We start from the raw sequence: 16,954 nt of genomic DNA on the forward strand, positions 1-16,954 counted from the left end.
AACAAACCCACATAAATCATCAGCATTTCTATACATGACCAAAAAAGTCCTGCAGCAAGAGATAGAAAAAGAAATTCCATTTAAAGTAATGGTAGATAATATAAAATACTTGGGAGTCTACTTGCCAAGACAAACCCAGGAACACAACTACCAAACACTCTTCACACAAATCAAATCAGATCTAAATAATTGGAAAGCTATCAATTGCTCATGGATAGGCAGAGCTAATATAGTAAAAATGACAATACTACCTAAATTAATTTACTTATTCAGTGCCATACTAATCAGACTACCTAAAAATTATTTTTAGAACTAGAAAAATAATAACAAAATTCATCTGAAAAAACAAAAAATCAAGAATATCCAGGGAAATAATGAAAAAAAATTCACAGGAAGGTGGGTTAGCGGTTTGGAGCTTTATGATAAAGCAGCAGTCATCAAAACTATCTGGTACTGGCTAAGAAATAGAGTGGAGGATCAATGGAATAAGCTAGGCACAGGAAACACAGTAGTAAATGACACTAGTAATGTAGTGAGTGATAAACCCAAAGACTCCAGCTTCTGGGATAGGAACTCAGTATTTGACAAAAACTGCTGGGAAAACTGGAAGATAGTATGGCAAATATTAGGCATAGACCAACATCTTACACCTTATACTAAAATAAGGTCAAAATGGATACATGATTTAGACATAAGAGGTGATATCATAGGTAAATTAGGAGAGAAAGGAATAGTCTACCTATCAGATCTTTGCAAAGGAAAACAGTTTATGACCAAACAAGATATAGAGTATATTATGAGATGCAAAATGGATGATTTTGATTACATTAAATTAAAAAATTTTTGTACAAACAGAAGCAATGCATCCAAAATTAGAAGGGAGGCAGAAAGCTGGGAAACAATTTTTATGGCCAGTACTTCTGATAAAGGCCTCGTTTCTCAAATATATAGGGAACTAAATCAAATTTATAGGAATCCAAGTCATTCCCCAATTGAGAAATGGTCAAAGGATATCAACAGGCAGTTTTCTGATGAAGAAACCAAAGCTATCTATTCCCATATGAAAAAATGCTCTAAATCTCTAATGATTAGAGAGATGCAAATTAAAACAACTCTGAGGTACCACCTGACACCTATCAGCTTGGCTAAAATTACAAAAAAGGAAAATAATAAATGTTGGAGAAGCTGTGGAAAAATTAGAACACTAATGCATTGTTGGTGGAGCTGTGAACCTATCCAACCATTCTGGAGAGCAATTTGGAATTATGCCCAAAGGGCAATAAAGCTGTCCATACCCTTTGACCCAGCAATACCACTTTTGGGTCTTTTTCCCAAAGAAATCATGGAAAGGGGAAAGGGACCCACATGTACAAAAATATTTATAGCTGCTCTTTATGTGGTGGCAAGGAATTGGAATTTGAGGGGATGCCCATCAATTGGGGAATGGCTGGACAAGTTGTGGTATATGAATACAATGGAATACTATTGTGCTATAAAAAACGATGAGCAGGAGGAGTTCAGAAAAATCTGGAGAGTCTTGCGTGGGCTGATGATGAGTGAGATGAGCAAAACCAGAAGAACATTGTACACAGTATCATCAACATTGAGTGTTGAACTACTGTGATGGACTATATTTTCACCAACGCAATGGTACAGAAGAGTTCCAGGGAACTCATGATAGAAGAGGATCTCCAAATCCAGGAAAAAAAAAAAAGAACCGTGGAGTATAGATGCTGAATGAATCATACTATTTCTTTTGGTTTTGGTGCTGTTGTTTTTCTATTTTGAGGTTTTTCGTCATTGCTTTGATTTTTCTCTTATAACATGACTAATGCAGAGAGATGTTTAATGTTATTATGTGTGTGTGTGTATATATATAAAACCTATATCAGATAACCTGCTGTGGGGGGCGGGAGGGAGGGGAGGAGGGAGAAAAAATCTGAAATTGGAAAGCTTGTATAAACAAAAGTTGAGAACCATCTTTATATGTAACGGGAAAAAAAATTAAATACTTTATTAATTAAAAAAAAAAACTGAGGGTGGAACAGAAGTCGGCTCTCTCTCACGCTGGCTTCTCAGCTTAGCGATGGCAGCGCACGCATCTGGTGTTCGGTGCTGGTTCTCGGCCTGGCAGACCATTTGGGATTCGGTGAGTTTTATAAAAGAATATAGTCTAAATTTAGATCTAAGATTATTCATTTGTATTTCTACTTTCCTATTTCCCTCATCGGTATCACCTTTTTGTTATCTAATTAATTCCCAAACAATAAAAACTAATCCCTCACTGATTAAAGTTCAGAGGCTTCTTTTTCTTAGTGGTCTGGGAAAAGTTAGAGGGGAAGTTCAATGCTCGTATATCCAATTTTAAATCTCACACTACTGTGGTACCAGATGGGTGCTAGGACTGGAAGAACCAGACAAACAGTTCATCAGAGGTCAGGGGAAATCAGGTGGGTAACTTTTTATAAAAGATATGAGATTAAAAATCTAGAAAGCCAAAATAGGGACTAATGGTCATTATTAGGGGTAAAAAATATGGGAAGGAAAGCAAAGCTCAAAGGAAAGGTATCTAACCAAGATTAGATTAAAGTACAAATTCCACATAAACAGGACAGCTAGATCAAGGCACTAGGAATCAGAATGAATGAGAATATAGGAATACCATGGCCTTAGTCAGAGACCTTTAGATACTTCTAACCACAACAGGAACTAGTTTCAGGACAGTGAGTGGATCTGGGATCAGAGATATGAGTGGATGGAAAAACAGAACTTGGATGTTGGCTCTTTAAAAGCGGAACTGGTTGTGAGGCCTCTGGAGATTACTTATAGCACCACAAACCCAGGATAGATGCCTATGGCTATAAATTCTATATTGTTAAAGGAGCAGGGTGCAAAAAAATGTCCTAAACTTTCACTGTGAAGGCTCAGATGAAAATCCTAAAATGACTTCCATATTACAAGCAATGAATCCTCCTGGTTTTTTATGTTCTACTGAAAACTACAGGCAACAGATCCAAAATACAGGATGACATGCTCCTTTTACGTGAAGAACAAACGAATTTCTGAGTTGAATAATACAAATATTATTTGCTGGAGGCCATATAGTGATATTCAGTAACTATAAATTATTTGAAACTAAAGTATAGGGTAATTTCATAAAGCTGTCAAACTGCACTTCCACATAATACATCTGGAAGTAGAAAATCAAAAACGCTTCACCCCACAGGAAGATAGGGAACTGTTTGCAAAAATCAGCTCTGCTATTTTCTTTCCTTTTACATTAATACTCCCCTCTTATGACAGGCACTTTTTAGTTGCTTTTCACAGCAATATGGTCCTGCCTTCTAGTTTTCCCATATCCATCTGTCTCTCTGCATGCACATAATGGTATTTCTTGAACTCAAGGAGGGTGATAGAATTGGGCATGAAAAGTCAATGATGAAATTCCATTTTGCCATGATCAGAAAACCTTCTGAGAAAGGGTGCTATGAGATTACTATAGGGAGGAGGAAGAGAGAGAAGGAGGGAGGAACGGAGGGAGGGAGAAGGAGAAGGAGAGAAATGGCAGCTTGTAAAGCTGGGTAGAGAAAGTAAGATTAGGAGATGATCTTGGCAGTTTATTCCAAAGCTTCTTCTGTTCATGCTAAAGCCTTAGAATTAAGCAGAACCCTGCAGTGATTGTTGCTCCTATTCAAAGAGTTGAAGAACCCCATTAATAATGTAAATGCTCCCTTTGGTTTCATACATACATGTATATATTTCTGCTGGTTCCTAGTCCTAGAATTGTTTTCCCCTAATCTCCAATTTTCAACATTTTATCCACAAACATAAAATCATAGAATTTAATTTAGCAAACTTCCATCTCCTTTTCTCAGTCCTCATCTTTCTTGACCTCTCTACTGCTTTTGATATTGGACCACCTTCTCCTCCTGGATATCCTTTCCTTCTTGGTTTTTCATGGCACATCTCTATCAATTCTTCTCTTACCTATCTCACTACTCCTTCTCATTCTCATTTGCTGCATCCTCATTCATGCTTTTCCCACAAACTCTGCATATCCTTCAAGGCTCTATCTTAACTCTTTTCTCTTTCCTTATTCCCTCTCTCTCTTGCTGATTTTATCAGTTTTGATGAGCTCAGTTATCACTATGTAGGTGACTAACAAAACCATACTTGCAACCCACATTTCTCTCCTGAGTTCCACTCTTGCATCACCAGTTGCCTACTGGATATTTCCTAGATGTCCCATTGGTGTCTCAAACTCAACTTATCAAAAATGGAACCCATTATTTTATCTCCACAGCATATCTTACTTTCCTTCCTTTTCTCCAATCAAGTAGAAACCCTAATTTGGCCCCTCATCACCTCTCATGTAAACTTCTATAATAAATAGTCTCTAAATTGGCTTCCCTCTTTTGAATCTCTATCCTCTTTAGTCCTTCCCAAAGTGATCTTTGTAAGGCACAGACCTGACCATGTCACTCCCCAGCTCAAGAAATTTTGGTAGCTTTCTGTTGACTTTACAGGAAAAATAAATTCCTCTGGCTTCCAAAGCACTCGTCTATCTGACTCTAATGTCACCAAGTTCTATGCATACCTCTGGACTCCAAGCTATACTTCCAATCTCATTTTGTAGTTCTTTCCTTTAGGCATACGACATTCCAGCCAAATTGGCCTAATTGCTATTGTCTATACATCATACCTTTGCACCATCTGTTTTTCCCCATAATGCTTGGAATGTACTCCTTCCTCTCTGTCTCTTGGCAACACCATATCTCTTCAAAGTTCAGTAGAAGGGCCATATCCTAGAAGAAGTCTTTCTTGAAAACCTTAAATATTAATGTTATATTTTCTGATATTACTTTGTAATGTGTATATATGTACATGTATATATGTATATATTTGTATATATAGTGTGTATATATAGATGCTTGTAGACATATATTTGTGCGTGTACCTTGCGTGCATGCTGCTTTTCCCTAGTAAAAAGTAGAATACAAGCTCTCTGAGGGCAGAGTTTGCATCATTTCTACCTTTGTGTGTGTCTTGTACATAGTAGACACTGAATAAATGAATGAATGTGTTCGAAGGCACCTCAGAGTGTATATAAATCATACTCTATCTGGCTCCAAAGTCACTCTACTAAATCACAAATAAACAGTTATCCAGCCTCTTCTTGAGGGCAGTCCTAGGATTTCTACTAACTTCTGTAAAGGATCATTCTTATTTTGGTTAGATACAATAATTTTTCCTTGTGGCAAACCAAAACTTACTTCTCTACAGCTTCCAATCAGTGTTGCTAGTTCCCTCCTCTGGAGTCAAGAGGAACAAATCTAACCTTTATTTTAAATAATAACCCTTCAAATACTTGAAGGATACTCTCATAAACAACCTTTCCTTCAAACTTCTCTTTCCTATACTAAAAGTTCTAAATTACTTCAATTAATGATGGTTTTTATTAATTTCTTTCAGCATCCTAAGTGCCTTACTCTTTATGTTTTCTAGCTCATCAACATCCTTCCTAAATGGTCACACTCAGCACAGAATACAATACACCATATATGATCTGAAAAATGTACAGCACAAGTGAACAATCAATTCTCTCATTTTGGAAATTAGGGCTCTCTCTCGCTTAAGGTATTGTAAGATTTCTTGGCTATTGTGTCACACTGTTGCCTTAGGTTTAAAGTCTACCTCATCAAATGACACTCCTTCTAGGAAACTTTCCCCAATTTCCCAAGCCCCTAAGTTCTTTCCCTTATCTGAGGTTATAAAACTTTGTGTGCTCTCTCTCCCTGCCCTCCTCCTTTCCTCTCCTCTTTTTCTTCTTTCTCCTCTTCCTCCTCCTCCTCTCTCTCTGTGTCACACTCTCTCTCTCTCTCTCTCTCTCTCTAATTTGCATTTTATTTGTTTGTCTGTTTTGTCATGCAAAATGGATTGTGAACTCCAAGAGGGAAGGTAGCATGTTTTATTGGCTTTGTGTTTCTCTAAATGCTTGACATAGTACAACATATTCCCTAGAATTTGTTGTTGAGTCATTTTTAGTCATGTCTGACTCTTTTTTACCTCATTTGGTGTTTTCTTGGCAAAGAAACTGGAGTAGTTCGAAATTTCACTCTCCAGCTCAGTTTACAAATGAGGAAAATGAGGCAAACCGGGTCAAGTGACTTGCTCTGGATCATACTGATAGTAAGTATCTGAGGCCAGATTTGAACTCAGTTCCTCCTGACTCTAGGTCTGGCATTCTATTCACTGCACCACCTAACTGGCCCATTATTAGTACTTAATAAATGTTGAATGAATGAATGAAAATATCATTTGGAAAAATACCTCCAAAAGCCATCAAACTATTCATAAATTTTGGCCCAGTGATGTCACCATTGGATATGTAACCCAAAGAAGTCAAAACATAGAGAAAGAATGTATATATACAAAAATATTCTTAGCACTTTTAATACTAGCAAAGTAATAAAAAATCATGTTTCCATCAATTGAGGGAATTGCTACACAAATTATGAATATCAAGGTAATGAGGTATTATTGCAATGTAAAAAAAAAAAAAGATGGATTTAGAGAAATTTGGGGGAAAATACTTCCAGGAATTGATCCACAGTGAAATAAGCAGAACCAGGAGAAAATTTTACATAAAGCTACTATAGTGGAGAGAAAAACAACTTAAAAAGTAAATCAATGCAGTAGCTAATCATAAGTTCAGAAGACTGATGATGAAGCATCCAACCAACCTCTTGGCAGAGAGATGATTGACTAGAGTTAAAAATCTGATATGTATTTTCAAACATGGCAGGCATATAGATTTGTTTTGCCTGGTTACATTTATTGTGCCCTTTACAAGGGAGGGCTTGCAAGGAGGGTGAAGAGCAGTGGTGACCAAATTGATATTGATACTTATAGAAAAAAGAAAAAAATCATCAAAATGTAAATATATAGAAACAAAAAGTAATTAAGATAGGGGAAAAGTGTGTTATTGTATTAAATTTAATATTTGTATATATATGTATATATATATGACTTTAAAAAGAAACTACATAACAGAAGCTCATACACAGCCCTCTTTGTATATTTAAATATTCATTTTTCTTGATAACATCATAATGAAAAAGAAGCTTTAAAAATAGCCTGTCTCTAAACTATTAGTTATAGTCTATTAAGAAGAGAAATCCTAGTTAAGATAGTAAAAAAAAAGAACCACTTTCAATAAATTAATTTTACCAGAGATATTTTAGTTATGAATCATCCATGAATTCATGCTATCTGAACAGAATTTATATCACCTGTTTTAGCAATCAAACAGTCCATTAGAGGTCTGCTTTTTCTCATATCACATATTTAGAATTTATAAATGACTGATGTCAATATTAAATAACTACTCAACAAATTTTGTGAGTTTCTTGACATTTAGTTGTAACATATACTTAACATAAATATGCATTGGAATAATTTTATGAGCATTATGTGCCTCTTAATTCACTGATATGCAATTGTGGCATGATTTCAATAAAATTTCACTAGTTTGAGTACTGGGATGTATTTGAAAAATGAATTATAGTAGCAAGTTTCATATACTACTAATTTGTTTACATTGTTATTAATATATCCAAGGCTTCTAAAATGGTTCAGGGGGTGGATTTTAAAAATACTTAAAGGTATAGTTAGGTTTAGCTTCTAGCTATAGGAAATAATCTTGATGGGTGGATATTTATAAGAATGAATAATTCAAATTAATTTAATTATTTAAAATTCTCACATGCTAAAGTGGATACATTGGTTTTCACTGGAAAAACTGTGGAAGAAAAATCCAAAATAATCCCAATCTAAGAACTAATTGATCTGTTGATCTGTTAAGTGCTTCCTGTCAGGCACAAGGCAGGCCAGATGGCAAGACAACTTTATCATGCAATTATGAAATCCCACAGAAGGAAACCCAAAATATAGGGTTAGGTTATTTAACTGTGGTTTAAGGGGAAATACAATCAGACAAAAGCCACCAATTTGAGTATAAGATTCTATAATTCAACTCAACATTGTTAGAGATTTATTATGTGCTCTGTACTCTTTTAACCACCACTGGGGAACAAAGACCAAAACATTTTTTAAAGCTCATCTCCTGAAGAAGCTTACATCCTTCATGAGAAACTTACAATCTCATGGGAAAATTTACACTGGAGACAGTATACCTACCTTCAAGGAGTTTATGATCATGAACTTAATCTTAGTTAAGGATATATAACCCTCTACATGTTACAGAAATAACCAGGTCCCTTAATTTGTATGTGCTTGGGTAGTTTATTTAGCAATAAATAAGTTGGAAACCATTGGAGTCATTAGCTTAAAATTAGCTAGAAGGATTTCATCCTCCTTTATTTTGAAATAAAGATTTGAGCCTCTTCAGTGGTAGTGTGAGCATACTCTGGACTGCTACAACTTTCTTCCTCTAATCTCCTTGCATTCCCTCCTATTCTACTGTTTCAGTGTGATGGACTGCTTAAGAGGGGTAAGTTTGTTCAGGCAGTCATTCATTCACCCTCACACCTGCCAAAGTCACCGATTAAATAAAAGACCACTTCTAATGGAAATGTAAATCTCAAAAGGATGCTGTCAGAAAAGTCTGAACCAACAGTGTACAAGTTGGCTTGAAATTTCCTGGAAGCCACTCTTGCCACCTCTAATGAAGACACTTTGTACAATGTTATTTTAACAGTGCAATAAAAATAACAAGGCATTAAATAAGCCAAAGAAATAAGAGGCAGGAAAAGTTATTCTGGAGGAAAAAAATTGATAGAAATAAACAGAATCTAACTAATGATACAATCAGTCAAAGTAGATCAATTACTCGAGTCTACTTTCTTTAATATCCCTTAGGTTTTCTTAAGTTTTAAATAGATGTGTGTTAGAATATGAATGACTGACTTTTCCCCAAGTGCTCTAAGAAAAATCTGGTTTCTGCTATTTTCTCTTTCTTTCTTTCTTTCTTCCTTCCTTCCTTCCTTTCTTTCTTTCTTTTTCTTTCTTTCTTTCTCTTTTCCTTCCTTCCTTGCTTCCTTCCTTCCCTCCCTTCCCCCTCTCTCTTTCTTTCTTTCCTCTTACCTCCTTCCTTCCTTCTAGAGCATTCACACTCTCACTCTTGTTCTCTCTCTCTCTCTCTCTCTCTCTCTCTCTCTCTCTCTCTCGTACAAGGACAACTCAAGTACTGAGTTTTCATTGAAAATATAAGTGAGTTCTAACTCATGAAGTTTTCCCAGTATTTAGTCCCAAGTGGAACTACTATAGAGTGGGGAATGCAGTCCCCAAAGAGTGGGAAATTAATAAGTGTAGGTGTAAGGAAAGACAGTACATGTTGCTTGAGATGAATGTACATGGAAATTTTATATGTGATTGTTTTAAGGAGAAAATAATCATGTTAAGGAGATGAAATGGCATAGAAACAGAGACAATGACAAATCCTGTCAGTTTTATCTCTCAGTACTCAATCCAAAAGAAATTAATTTTTTCACATACCTATAGGGAAATATTCACTCATTTTCTTCTTGAAAATTTTGAAGTCAACTTCCAAGAAGACACAAAAGATGATCCGGTCCATCTACAAGAAACAAAAGATGTTTACGATAAAAACTTATGCCAAACTCTTGAGACTTTTTTGGTAAATATGACCTTGTTATGTGAACAAATTAAAAGGCTTGTCTGTTGTTCATTTATTTGTTCCTGTTCAATGTTTCTTTTTAACATGGCAAAATCATTCATGCTTATAGCTTAATGTGATCTGAAGTAAATGTCTACTGTTTATGTATATGCCACCATGAGGTCTTTGGAGAAAAAGAGGCTGCATAAATCTAATAAAAATAATAAATGGCAATAAGTCACCTTGTAGAGGGCTAAAAATGAGATACAGTATTCTGACAGGGTAGGTAGCCTTTCTGTTTGATAGAAGAATCACATGAGAGTTGTCTAGAAGGATAACAATAAAATAAATGGGTAAGCAAAGAGCTTTTTCAGTCTGCCTTTGTTGAAGAAATGTATTTCCTGAACCTCTTAGTATTGTAGAATGGCTCAAAAAGCTTTCCTGCAGTTTAATTTACATGAAGCCATTTGCTTTCAACTTAATACACTCAGAAAGGCAACAGAAATAAAAGTTAATTAGATGACAGGGACATGAGGTCAATAAAACTTTCAATATAGCACATACAGGTTCAAAATACAAATGCCAGTGTAAAAGTAAAATACTATGTGCACAGACTCATTTTTTTAAAAAAACAAGATTTTCAATTGTGGAAAGAATTTATTTGAAAAATTCTGAGGGGGGAAAACATCGCTGCTGAGACATTGCCTGCTGAATAGATTCTGTGTGTCTGCTTTTGAATTTGTGACCCAATTTCATGTTCTGAAGAAGACAGAGGAGAATGTCTTTTGTATGCCATCTTAGGCTACCTAGCAGACACTAATAATCAACCAAATGATTCATCCAAACCCCAAAAAGAAAATCAAGTAAAGTTTCCTCTTCGGAACTGGCAGGAAGAGACTAATTGGGGACATATGATGCTCCACCTTTTTATCTCCCCAAGTAATGGGACATAGAGCCAAGCTGGCAAAGGCTTCCAGCTTCTGTGGCAGCTTGGAGTAATACCATGAGAGCTGGCTTAGACCCAGATCATAAGACTCAACAAATGGACGCTCCAGTGTTTGAGGTCAACATCCATCTAAGATCTCTTACAATTGATAAAGAATGAAATAAAATCTGTAGCCCTAAAATAGTATCCTCAACAAAGATTTAGTCTTTAGTTGGACTACTAAAACTGCAGTGTACCTCCTACAGGTATTCTGTCATTCAGTAAACACGATGTGCTTTCTATATAGCAGACACTTTGCTAAGCACTGGAGATAAATATACTTTGAAGATTGTTCCTGCCCTCAAGGAACCCACAATCTATTGGTGGAGACAGCATGCAAACAAATATGTTTAAACAAACTATGTACAGTACAAATAGGGAACAAAAGATGGAAGGTGCTAGAATTAAGAGGGATTAGAAAAAGGCTTCCTGGGGGCAGCTTGGTGGTACAGTGGATAAAGCACTAGCCCTGAATTCTGGAGGACCTGAGTTCAAATCCAGCCTCAGACACTTGACACTTACTAGCTGTATCATCCTGGGCAAGTCACTTAACCCTCATTGCCCTGCAGAAAAAAAGAAGGAAGGAAGGAAGAAAGAACGAAAGAGAAAAAGAAAAAGGCTTTCAATAGGGGATGGGGTTTTAGTTGAAAATGTAAGAAAGCCAGGGAAACCAGTGGGTGGAGAGAGAACATTGTAGGGATGGGGGACAATCAGAGAAAATGACAGAGTCAAGAGATGGAGTATCTTTTTCATGGAATGGCAAAGAGGCACCAGTGTCACTGGATCAAAGAGCATGTAGTGGAGAATGAGGTGTAAGAAGACTGGGAAGGGAGAGGGGCTAGTTTATGAAGGGCTTTGCCTGCCAAACAGAGGATCTTGTTTTGATCATGGAAATGATAGGGAACCATTGGAGGTTATTGAGTAGGGGAGTGACATGGTCAAACTTGTGCTTTAAAAATCACTTTCTGACTGAATGAAGGATGGATTGGAGTAGCAAGAGATTTGAGACAGGCAGACCCACCAGCAGGCTATTACAATAATCTAGGTGTGAGGTTGATAAAGGCCAGCACTAGAATGGTGATGGTGTCAGAGGAGAGAAGGTGACATATTTGAGAGGTTACAAAGACAAAATTGACAACCCTTGGAAACAAATTGAATAAGAGTCAGGGGAGAGATAGTGAAGTATTGAGCATGACTGCTGGGTTGCAAGCCTGAAGGACTGGAGGATGGTATTACTTTTGACAGTAATAAGGAAGTTAGTGGGAAGGGGCAGATAATAAGCTCCATTTTCACATATTGAATTTAAGATGTCTTCTGGACATCCAGTTTGAGGTATGTGAAAGGCAGTTGGAGATGTGGGATTAAAGTACAGCAAAGAGGTTGGGGAAGGACAGGGGGACTTGAAAATGATCAGCATTGAGGTGATAATTGAATCCATTTGAATTGAAGAGATCACCCAGTGAAGTAGTATATAGGAAGAAGAGGAGAGGACCCAGGACAGAATCATGTTTCTGTGCACCCTATTGGGTTTTTTGGTTTGTTTTTGTGGAAACTTTCTTTATTTTGGGGGGGGGGGACAGGGTAATGAGGGTTAAGTGACATGCCCAGAGTCACACAGCTAGTAAGTGTGAAGTGTCTGAGGTCGGATTTGAACTCAGGTTGTCCTGAATACAGGGCCTGTGCTTTATCGACAGCACCACCTAGCTAGTGGGCCCCATGTGAGCCCTATTGTTACAAAGGATGATCTTGATGAGGATCTGGCAAAGGAGACTGAGAAGGAGCAACATGATAGGTAGGAGGAGAATCAGGAGTCGGCAATGTCCCCCAAACTTAGAAATATTAGAGTATCAAGAAGAGGGTGATCAGTGTCAATAGTTGCAGAGATGTCAAGGCAAATGAGGACTGAGATAAAGCCATTTGATTTGACAATTAAACCATAGTTGATAACTGTGAAAAGAGCAGTTTCAGTGGAATGATGAGTTTGCAAGCCAGATTATAAAGGATTAAGAAGAGAGGGAGAGGAGATTAAGAGGGGGAAACTACTAAAGAAGTCCTTTTTTTTCAGGTTAAACATTTTAATTTTTATTTTTCTGTTCCAATCTCTATTCTTCCTTCCCTCCCTCCCGTTCCCCTTCCCAAGGGGGCAAACAATCCAATATGGGTTATACATATATGATCATGCAAAACATCAACATATTTGTCACTTAATGAAAGAATGTGAAAAATAGCATGCTTCAGTCTGTTCCATCAATATCAGTTCTTTTTTTGGAGGTGGATAGTATGTTTCATCAATATCCTTTTGGGATTGTCTTGGATTATTGTATTGTTGAGAATAGTCGTCATTCATAGTTCTTCATCGAACAATATTGCTGTCTCTGTGTACACTGTTCTCTTGGCTCTGCTCACTTCCTAATACATCATTTCATAATGTCTTTCCAAGCTTTTTTGAAGTTGTCCTGTTTGTCATTTCTTACTGCACAGTAATATTCCATTACCATCATTTACCACAGTTTGTTTAGCCATTCCCCAATTGATGGGCATACCTTTGATTTCCAATTTTTAGCCACCACAAAAAGAGCTGCTATGAATATTTTTGTATAAATAGGTCTTTTTCTCTTTTGGGGGAAGTCTTTGGGATATAAACCAATTAGGGGTATTGCTGGATCAAAGGGTATGCACAATTCTATAGTGCTTTGGGCATAGTTCCAAACTTCTCTCCAGAATGGTTGAATCTCTTCACAATTCCACCAATAGTAGATTAGTGTTCCAGTTTTCCCACAATCCCTCTAACAACCAATATTTTCCATTCTTGTTATATTTGCCATTCTAATAGGTATAAGGTGATATCTCCGAGTTGTTTTAATTTGCATTTCTCTGATCAATAATGATCTAGAACATTTTTTCATATGATTATCAATAACTGATTTCTTTGTCTAAAACTGCCTGTTCAAATCCTTTGACCATTTATCAATTGGGGAATGACTTATATTTTTTTTTAAATTTGATGTAGTTCTTTCTATATTTGAGAAATGAGGCCTTTATCAGAGATACTGGCTTCAAAAGTTCTTTCCTATTTTTTTACTTCCCTTGTAATCTTGGTAAGTAAGGAATAAGGCCACATCTTCACATGAGACAGAGGTGAAGGTGGATATAGTGGCAAAAGGCATAAGAATTACATGAGATAAGGAAGAGGGGAGAAGAAGGAACTCATAATGAATGTCATCAACTCTTTTTTTTTTAAATATGAGGTAAGGACCTCAGCTATGAAGGGGGTGGGGGGGAGGGAAAGCTAGGAGAGGTTTGAGAAAGGATGAAAATAGAAGAACCACTGTGGAAAGTGGGATTAGTGCATTGATAAAGGAGGTATAGTAAGATTCTCTAGCTGCAGTAGAGGCCTTTTTGAGGTTGTACAACACAAATTTGTAGTTAGCCCAGCAGCATGATTTTCTGCTTCTTCATTCAGCAGCACATGTACAAGAACAGAAATAGCTGATTTGTGGTAGTGTTTCAAGGTTGAGACTTGGCAGGACATATGAGGTGCTAGAAACTGAAGAAAAGAAAACAGTATAGAATGTAACTGATTCACCAAGGGGTTAAGATGGGGAAAAGAAGTGTAAGGGTCATGGCCCAGGTAAGAAGTGAGGGGCTGAGGGATTAATGGTCATTAGTGTATATAAAGAACAGCATTTGGTAAGGGAGGGTAAAAAGAGGTGGAAAGCCAAAATATTATGGTCAGATAAGGGGATTTCAGAATTCTTGAACATGGAGGTGATGTAATTGTGGGGGAAGGCAAGATAAAATGTATGACTTTCTTTATTTGTGGCTGAGGTGGGGTGGAGGACTTGGTCATGAGAAGGGAATAGGTTGAGGAAGCGAGTTATTAGGGTATTTGAAGGAGAGGCAATATGTATTCTGAAGTCTCCTGGTATGAGGTCAAGAGTTGGGGAGGACAGAAAAAAAATGTGATCCTAATAGAGAACTCAATGAGGAAGGAAAGGCAGTGATCTATGAGTCTGTTGACAACAGCTATCAAAAATCTGATTGGGCAGCAGATATGAATTCCATAAACTTCAAATGAGGAGAGATTAGCTGAGTGATGGAGGTTGGGGGAAAGCCAAGAAGTGGCAAAGGGGAGTGAAGAATATTTAGCTTCCTCCTTCAATTAATGAGTCAAGGGAAACAAGGGAAGGCACCACAGTAGTAGAAAGGATGTACTAGAAAGGATGGTCAGGGAGGCTGTAATGGGGGAGGGGTGCCATGTTTGAGTAATAGCTAGAAAATAGAAGGAGTGGGAAAGGAAATTATTTATTATGAGGGGAAGTTAATTGCCTAAGGAACAAGAATTCCAAAGAGTACAGTGGGTAGTGTTTGTTTGAAACTTTGGAGTTGAAGAGTTAAGGGAGATGGGAATAAGAAATTAGGTGCTGTGTTTGGGAAATGGAGTTTGGATAATGACCTAAAGGGGTTCAGAATCACTGTGATCTGTGGGATGTGATCAGGTGTGAGAATGTTCCTCATTCAGTGAAAGATATGATTTTCTTCTCATAGAAAGCTATAGATGGAAGGAAGATAATGAGATGGGAGGCCCTGTTTCAGCTTTTCTATTCCCTCCAAGGCTAGAGATTACGTGGAAAATGGAGCAACAGGAGATGGATTACTATTCCCCAGTGACTTTTCTATTGTTCTTCCCTCAAGAAATAGCTGCAGCAGGAGATGGAAGGCCTGAAGTCCAAGGAAAGGTTGTCCCTCCTTGACCCAGAAGCTCCCCACATCCTGGTTGAGAGATTAGTCTGGCAAGAAGAGGTGAAAGTTGCCTTGTGTTGGCACAGATAGAAGTGGTTCCACTGGGTTCTAGCAGTCTCATCTCAGGGGACAGGCATAGCAGGAGATGGAAGCCTATCAGTATTTGCCTTTGGACATGCAAATTCAGAGGGTGCTAAGAGCCCTTGCAACACGGACATACTGAAGACACACTGAGTTTAGCAACTAGTTATCAAGAATAATTGGTCAGGGGTAGCTAGGTGGCTCAGTGGATAAAGCACCAGCCCTGGATTCAGGAGGACCTGAGTTCAAATCAGGCCTCAGACACTTGACACTTACTAGCTGTGTGACCCTGGGCAAGTCACTTAACCCTCATTGCCCCCCCGCCCAAATGGTTTAAAAAAAATAAAGTCTCATAGTTCATTTCCTCAAACCTATAAGCTATTGCAGCTCTTGTCCTAAGGCACAGGTACTACAAATGGTGCCTTGGAATTGGAGGGAACCCTTGCTTCCCCTACTGGGGAGATGTAGAAATAGCAAGGTGGAAAGTCCTCACCCTCACTGCCAGGGTTGAGTGATAGTAGGTTTGAATTGGTGAGTGGGGATAGAGAACAGAAATGATTCTGATATCCCAAGCTGGAATTCCCAACACATTTTTACCCAAAGAAGGATTATTGCCCATGGCAAAGATGTTCTGCAGCAAAGGACTATAAACCAGATTCATTATGTGTTAAGTAGGCTTTTGTGTACTTGCTTGAGAACATAACCACCACATATAACATTGTTTCTATGGCAGGATGCATTTGAAGTTCCAAACTAAGTATTAATTTACAAATGAAGTTTTCAAAGGCTAACCACTTCCTTCTAGGGCCTATCTGGAACATCTTATAATGGTATTGACCACAGTAAAATTGAGTATTATAATTTCAAGATGGAATGGATGGTATCATTTATAAGCACTCTAAGGCATAAATTGCATCTAGTTTGTTTTTGCACCTTGATTAGAAGAAGCCCTCCATAAGGGGATGATAACATTCTAGTTCAGAAATGAAAGACTTGTTTGCTCAGGTAACATTTTCTGGTTTCTGCAGAGCAGAAAAAGAATAGAGGAAAACACATGATATACTCTGTAATTTAAAAGGTTTTCAGCCTTGGGCAAGGATCCTGACCTCTCTCAGACTTGGCTTTTTCTTAACTATAAAATGAAAGAGTGTTAAACTGAATAATCTTGAAAGTCCCTCCCCACTGTGAACACTATGCTCTCATGAGTTTACCCTCTGCTTTGGGCTCTACCTGTGAAATGCTTTCTTTCAGATGATCCATCCATTGGCAAGGGTGGTCTTATGCATATAATAAAATACTCAGTACTCAAATACTCAAGTGGCTCTGGTGTCTCATAGATTTGGAAGGTCTCTTTAATGTTTTAGGCTACAATCTATTCATGACTGTATATCTTGTGCAAATTTGTCCATTTCTATAGAAAAATCTATTATAGACAGTCCATCTAATATTCCTCACTTTCTCCCAATATCTTGATGGTACCAGGAGAGCACTCTGGTTATCTGCTGGCC

At 37.5% G+C, this 16,954-nt stretch overlaps 1 protein-coding gene across 3 annotated transcripts in view; it reads right to left on the reverse strand.

Annotated features, from left to right (window-relative positions):
* The window catches only part of MACROD2 (mono-ADP ribosylhydrolase 2), a 2,303,223-nt gene that overhangs the window by 238,064 nt on the left and 2,048,205 nt on the right, over nucleotides 1–16,954 (reverse strand). For all 3 annotated transcript variants that reach the window (XM_043982733.1, XM_043982732.1, XM_043982731.1), the window contains exon 9: nucleotides 9,517–9,598. In XM_043982733.1, coding sequence (XP_043838668.1) covers nucleotides 9,517–9,598 — 82 coding nt within the window. The remainder of the gene's footprint in view (nucleotides 1–9,516; nucleotides 9,599–16,954) is intronic.

The sequence above is a fragment of the Dromiciops gliroides genome, chromosome 2, assembly GCF_019393635.1.
Source record: "Dromiciops gliroides isolate mDroGli1 chromosome 2, mDroGli1.pri, whole genome shotgun sequence".
NCBI lineage: Eukaryota > Metazoa > Chordata > Mammalia > Microbiotheria > Microbiotheriidae > Dromiciops > Dromiciops gliroides.